The following is a 7133-nucleotide window of genomic DNA, read 5'->3' as shown; positions in this document are numbered from 1 at the left end:
ATGGCAGCCAATTGGATTCGAGCCACGGTCTGTGGTTCAGGGTCTGGGGTTCAGGGTGCTGGGGTTCAGGGTCTGGGGTTCAGGGTCTGGGGTTCAGGGTCTGGGGTTCAGGGTCTGGGGTTCAGGGTCTGGGGTTCAGGGTCTGGGGTTCAGGGTCTGGGGTTCAGGTTCTGGGGTTCAGGGTTTGGGGTTCAGGGTTTGGGGTTCAGGGTCAGGGGTTCAGGGTCTCAGAGGGTTCAGGGTCTCAGAGGGTTCTGGGGGGGTTGTTTAGAACTCTGTCTCACAGCCGCTGGGTCTCCGAGAGCCCGATCGCTGCAGAAGCTTATCTGACACAAGTGATTGTCATACGATGTACAAGCAGTGCATAAAGAACACAGATAACACTGATTACTTAAAGGAAAGGCACACGCTTAAACGGCCACGACTCATTAACAACACATGGCGATTACTGCACGGACTGCTGAACATAACTCTGAACAAACTCCACAGAACACTTTAGACAATAACTATGACACAAAAATAATCACTGATCTGAGGATTCTGATTCTTGTTCGATAACATTAATTACAAAGCGAGCTCAACCCTGAAAACTCACAAATAGTCGGTTCAGTTTATTTTTCTTCCTTTTGTCCAAGTGCAGGCGCACAAACAGTCTGTTCTCGTGATTAACTTCTGTGAAGTCAGAAAATAAGCGTTTCTAAGGCCGCTTCTGTTCCCGTTAGAGGTAGCTGATCTCCAGAGAAGGGTTGCTGTCCACTGGTTCTTCTGGCAGAGTTTTCACACTTCCATTTTTGGTGCCATTCAGAAGGTCCTGTTCCTTCCTACTGGGAACCCCAGACTGGTCCTTCCTACTGGGCCCCCCAGACTGGTCCTTCCTACTGGGGCCCCCAGCCCTGTCGTTCGCCCTCGGAGGCGACGCCTCGGGCCCCGACGCCTTCTCAGGGACCAGTGTCTTGCAGCTCTGCGGCGGCAGGCAGCCGTTGCCGTCCTGGGAGATCCTGTAGACCTCGCTCATCTCCGTGATGTTCTCCTCACAGTCGTCGTCCTCCTCCTCCCCCTCGTCCCGGATCACCCTGCGCAGGCTCTCCCGTGGCATCAGCACCCTCCTCTGCTCCTCCTGCAGCTGCTGCTGCTGCTGCTGCTGCAGGAGCCCTCCGCCCGGCAGTGGCTCGTGGCTCTCCACCTTGCGGGTGGTGCGGCAGAGGGCCTTGCGGAAGCCCCGCTTGAAGTTGTCGGACAGGAAGCCGTAGACTATGGGGTTGGCGCAGCTGTTGGCGTAGCCCAGCACCACCACAAAGTAGTACAGACCCTGGTACTCCGAGGGCAGCACCACCAGCAGGTTGATGATGTTCAGCGCGTAGAAGGGCAGCCAGCAGAACACGAACACCGCCACCACGATCACCACCATGCGCGTCACCTTGCGCTCCGACTTCTTGCGCTTGCTGGATGTGGCGTGCACCTTCTTGCCCGAGCTGCGGATCTTGAAGACGATGAGCAGGTAGCAGAGGCAGATGATGAGCAGCGGGCAGAAGAAGCCCACGGCGGAGGTGTAGATGATGAAGCCAGCCCGCCAGATCTCGGCGGGCTGCGGCCAGGCGATGTTGCAGGTGCCGCCCTCCTGCTCGACGTTGGCGAAGATGACCACGGGGAGCACCACGATGAAGGACAGCGCCCACACCGTGACGTTCACCGCCTTGGCCACGCGGGGCCGCCGCCACCGGGAGGAGTAGATGGGGTGCACCACGGCCAGGTAGCGGTCGATGCTCATCACGGTCAGGCAGAAGATGCTGGTGAACTGGTTGATGGAGTCCACGGTCATGACCAGGCGGCACATGAAGGAGCCGAAGGGCCAGGACTGCAGCGTGTTCTGCGCGGCCAGGAAGGGCAGACCCAGCATGAAGAGCTCGTCGGCGATGGCCAGGTTCAGGATGTAGATGTTGGTGACCGACTCCGTCTTGGAGTAGTGCAGCACGATGTGGATGACCAGCGTGTTCCCGCCCAGACCGATCACGCACACCACGATGTAGATGAGCGAGATCGCCACGCCGGCCATGTCGGCGCCGGACAAGCCGGCCGCGTCCGCGGTGTTGTTGTTGAAGAGCGTGTCGTTGAAGAGGGACTTGTTGAATAAAGAATCGTTGGAGTCGCAGGAGCCGTTGAAGGTCAGCAGGTAGAGGGGGAGGCCGCCGTCGGACGAGATGCTGCCGTTTCCCATCGTCGCGGCGACCGCCATGGTCCTGGGAGGGAGACGGGGACCCGTCTGTCTCTCTCTGGATCAGCTGCCAATCATCTGGCCTGCAGACGGAGGGCAAAGGTCAGGGTGAGAGGATGAGAGAGAGAGAGAGAGAGAGAGAGAGAGAGAGAGAGAGAGAGAGAGAGAGAGAGAGAGAGAGAGAGAGAGAGGAACCAGGGAGGATGGACGGATGAATAGATAGATAGATAGATAGATAGATAGATAGATAGATAGATAGATAGATAGATAGATAGATAGATAGATAGATAGATAGATAGATAGATAGATAGATAGATAGATAGATAGATAGATAGATAGATAGATAGATAGATAGATAGATAGATAGATAGATAGATAACTAACTAACTAACTAACTCGTATTCATAAGTCCTTCTATTCCACCCACACAAGCGCTGATCTGGAGAAGAAATAACAAGCCGGTATGATCTGTGGGCGGATGGATTTATTGGTTAATTGTATGAGATTAAAACAAACTGCTTTGATTGCGTTTAGAACAATTGAACCGTGTTCACACGTTGATGTGAGACGTGATAAACACCAAAACACCAAAACACCAACACTGAGGTCCACCCGAATGGAGAGCACAGCGAGGGCCACCGGTCATGTGACACGTTGGCTTCCACTCCGACCACGCTGGGTGAACCAGCCTGACACACTCGGCCCTTCGTTCTGATTGGGACCCCTCAACCTCCATCATGTGTTGCACTCACAGCCTGGAGCCCTGACGATGATCAGGGCTGATCACCAGAACTGATCTGGGACCAGCTAAATCGTGCCACTCATCCTCTCGTCCTCAAACCCGCTCCGCTGGGAGACAAAGGGAGTCCACAGAGCAGCACATGTTGCTTTTCCCTCCGGGTATTTAAGGACCAATGACAATGAGGCTCCCGATGAACCAACACGCGTCTCTGTGGTCGACGCTGCTGAATCAACAAAGACGTTTCCAAGGGGTTCCTTTTGTGTCTCCATGTGTTTTAAATAGCCAACGGTATCATTCAGGTCACTATTAGATTTTGTATCGTGCATACACCGTAATTCATGTCATCTGTTACCAAAGCAACCACCGCAGAGAGCTAGCGAACTGCGCCGCCCACTAGCGAAGAACCTTGGTTTATTTGAAAGGGAAAATCAATAAAAAGGTTTTATTGTCACCGTCCGGGCTATTAGTCAACTGTGCTAATTCTTTCTTTTCTGTCTCGGTTTCCTTGGGATCTTCATTTTTTATCGTATCTTCAAAGGCCCTTTACATTTTAAAACCTTTAAAATACAATCGCTGATGAAAGACCGTGGATTCCTTTTGAAACTTAGCTAAATAATCCATTATTGTAGTGAAAATGGATATAAGGATAGCCCCGAGATAAAAAAAAAACCTTTCTCCTGCACCAGATACCAGGTGCAAGAGATGCCAGATCCAATTCTCTATCAATATCTGGTTCTATCTTCTATTCGATTCCCAATTCTGGGCTGTGTTGGTTTTCCTCTGACCAGCTTCTCCTGGGCCTTGTGTTGAAGTCTGTGGTTCAACAGCACACGCCAGCAATATCATCAGAAGACATCGGACATTTCCTCCACTGCTTCATTCAATGACACGTTGGCAGGTATGAATGATTGCAAAAATAATTGCAGATGCAGATGGAAAACGTTTAGATATAAATACATGGCGCTCATCTCGATGAATAATCAGTCACAAAAATGCGAGCCTCTGCGATATGAGGGTTCAGAAGAAGCAGCATTTGTTCCACTGCTCAGCGCTGACGTGTGGCAGTAGGACCCATTCATCATTTTCTAATAACTCACGTTCTGAAGGAAAGTGACATTGCCTGTGCTGGAGTACGTCGCTCATCACGCGGCAGCAGGTGAAAGGAGAACAGAGAGAAGGCGTCTACAGAGGAGCCTGAACCTGCCACGGCTCAGAGGGGAGGAAGACGTTTGCGTCGGTGCGTCCTCTGAGAGCCTTCTGTCAGGGAGCTTCTCACCTCAGATCAGACGATACGACGGATCTCTCACCCTCAGGACTCAGGAAGCCCTCTCCTACAGAAAGCCTCCTGATCAGAAGGTCGGGATGACATGGGTCTTAGCGCTGAGCCCTCAGACCGACAGACCGACAGGCAGGCAGGCAGGCAGACAGACAGACAGACAGATAGACAGATAGACAGATAGATAGATAGATAGATAGATAGATAGATAGATAGATAGATAGATAGATAGATAGATAGATAGATAGATAGATAGATAGATAGATAGATAGATAGATAGATAGATAGATAGATAGACATCAATTATATACTATTATTGTGTTATTATGTGGTTATTAGTTGAACTATTGTGGCATTATTACGAAGTGTGTTGTACGCTGCCCTTTCCCACCAGTGATCCCACAGCAGAGGAGTGTGTGCGGCGGGAGCCTGAGTAGGCACTCCTCCTTCCGCTGGGACTATCTCTGGAACCTATCCCCGTGAAGGTGAAACCACTCCCTTATCGGAACCCTAAGGGTGTGGAGGTGTGGAGTGTTCAGCGAGCAGACGGAAACAGCCAATGGAGATGAATGAAGATAATGAGGTAGAAGAACACACTGACCGCCTGCTGCACCTGGGTGACTGCTGCACCTGGCTGACTGCTGCACGTGGCCTGACTGCTGCACGTGGGCTGACTCTCTGTATGTTCGCACCTCACCTCACGTTGTCTTGAATCATGTCAACACCAACACAAAGTATGTCCGGTCATAAGCGCAATAAAAGCTTTGGATTGATTCTGATCCACTAAAAGGCAAAAGTACATTCAAAATAAAAGGTTGGTTTTATGACTGAATTTCTTTCACAAAAAAACATTCATATCAGTTAATCGCTGCTCTATGTTGAACCCAAGACTGTCGCTCCGAGCTCTAAGCACAGAACAGATCAGCTCACTTTCCCGTCAGCCTTCAGAGCAATGAATGACAAAATAAATAAAATAATAATAACAATCTTCTCACATCGTTTTTTGCCTGCAGACTTTATAATTCGCTTACTCATCATTTAATCATTCGCTTGCCCCTTCACCCACACACCTGCTCGCACACACACAACCATCACACTCTCATGCCCGCTCATACATGCACACACACACACACACACACACACACACACACACACACACACACACACACACACACACACACACACACACACACACACACACACACACACACACACACACACACACACAGATGTGTGTCCCACCCACACAAACCAACCCACCCGCACACGCTCTCACTCCCTCCGGGGGAGCTCCTAAGGTAACACCGTGCACATACACACGTGCACACACACACGTGCACACACACACGTGCACACACACACGTGCACATACACATGTGCACACACTCGACACTGGAGTGTAGATGTAGCCACGCTTAAAGCTTTTCTATTGGAGTTCCCACGCATTTAGCACTCCGGTTTGTGAGGTGCAGACCACGCAATCTGCTATGGGGTTAGTGGTAGTGGTGGTGGTAGTGGTTAGTGGTAGTGGTTAGTGGTAGTGGTTAGTGGTAGTGGGCAGTGGTTAGTGGTAGTGGTTAGTGTTAGTGGTTAGTGGTAGTGGTTAGTGGTTAGTGTTAGTGGTTAGTGGTAGTGGTTAGTGGTAGTGGTTAGTGGTAGTGGTTAGTGGTTAGTGTTAGTGTTAGTGGTAGTGGTTAGTGGTAGTGGTAGTGGTAGTGGTAGTGGTTAGTGGTAGTGTTAGTGGTTAGTGGTTAGTGGTAGTGGTTAGTGGTAGTGGTTAGTGGTAGTGGTTAGTGGTAGTGTTAGTGGTTAGTGGTAGTGGTTAGTGTTAGTGGTTAGTGGTAGTGGTTAGTGGTAGTGGTTAGTGGTAGTGGTAGTGGTTAGTGTTAGTGGTTAGTGGTAGTGGTTAGTGGTTAGTGTTAGTGGTTAGTGGTTAGTGTTAGTGGTAGTGGTAGTGGTTAGTGTTAGTGGTTAGCGGTAGTGGTTAGTGTTAGTGGTTAGTGGTAGTGGTTAGTGTTAGTGGTTAGTGTTAGTGGTTAGTGGTAGTGGTTAGTGGTAAGTGGTAGTGGTTAGTGGTAGTGGTTAGTGTTAGTGGTTAGTGTTAGTGGTTAGTGGTAGTGGTTAGTGGTAGTGGTTAGTGTTAGTGGTTAGTGGTAGTGGTTAGTGGTAGTGGTTAGTGGTAGTGTTAGTGGTTAGTGGTAGTGGTTAGTGGTAGTGTTAGTGGGTGGTGGTAGTGGTTAGTGGTAGTGGTTAGTGTTAGTGGTTAGTGGTAGTGGTTAGTGGTAGTGTTAGTGGTTAGTGGTAGTGGTTAGTGGTAGTGGTTAGTGTTAGTGGTTAGTGGTAGTGGTTAGTGGTAGTGGTTAGTGGTAGTGGTAGTGGTTAGTGTTAGTGGTTAGTGGTAGTGGTTAGTGGTTAGTGGTAGTGTTAGTGGTTAGTGGTAGTGGTTAGTGTTAGTGGTTAGTGTTAGTGGTTAGCGGTAGTGGTTAGCGGTAGGTGGTAGTGGTTAGCGGTAGGTGGTAGTGGTTAGCGGTAGGTGGTAATGGTTAGCGGTATCCACACGAGGTCATGGACACAGTGGTGGAGCGTCCTCCTCATGGGACTGCTGCGCCCCACGGCCTCACTAGCACAGCGTATAATAAACGGAGGGTGGTGCTCCAACCTCCTCAGAGAACCCATCCTCTCCACTCTGCTGCTGCTGTGTTTCAACGTCTTATCGTAACGCTAACATTATTCAAACTGCATGGAATCAAAGTCCTTTCATGAACAGCATTCAACTAATTATCTGCGTGTGTGTCTTTGTGTGAGTACGTGCGTGCATGCGTGTGTGTCTGTGTGTGTTTGTTGGTGCGTGTGTGTGTGCTTTTGCGTGCGCGTGTGTGTGTGCGACTCCTTCTGTTCACACC

General features: G+C 50.2%; 1 protein-coding gene across 2 annotated transcripts in view; it reads right to left on the bottom strand.

The window, feature by feature from the left end:
- Window positions 1–224: 224 nt before the first annotated feature.
- sstr3 (somatostatin receptor 3) overlaps window positions 225–7133 on the bottom strand; it is a 9724-nt gene continuing 2815 nt past the window's right edge. Inside the window, exons 1-2 of one of the 2 annotated variants that reach the window (XM_056610228.1) lie at window positions 2640–2743; window positions 225–2295 (exon numbers count right to left, since the gene is read on the bottom strand). In XM_056610228.1, the coding sequence (XP_056466203.1) occupies window positions 719–2233 (1515 nt within the window). In that variant the 5' untranslated portion in view covers window positions 2234–2295; window positions 2640–2743 and the 3' untranslated portion in view covers window positions 225–718. Of the gene's footprint in view, window positions 2296–2639; window positions 2744–7133 lie in introns of those variants that run through there. The other variant, XM_056610220.1, reaches the window with a different exon arrangement.

Source organism: Gadus chalcogrammus, chromosome 2 (genome assembly GCF_026213295.1).
Source record: "Gadus chalcogrammus isolate NIFS_2021 chromosome 2, NIFS_Gcha_1.0, whole genome shotgun sequence".
In the NCBI taxonomy this organism is placed as follows: domain Eukaryota; kingdom Metazoa; phylum Chordata; class Actinopteri; order Gadiformes; family Gadidae; genus Gadus; species Gadus chalcogrammus.
The sequence above is the reverse complement of the archived record's forward strand: the minus strand, read 5'-3'. Positions and strand labels throughout refer to the sequence as shown.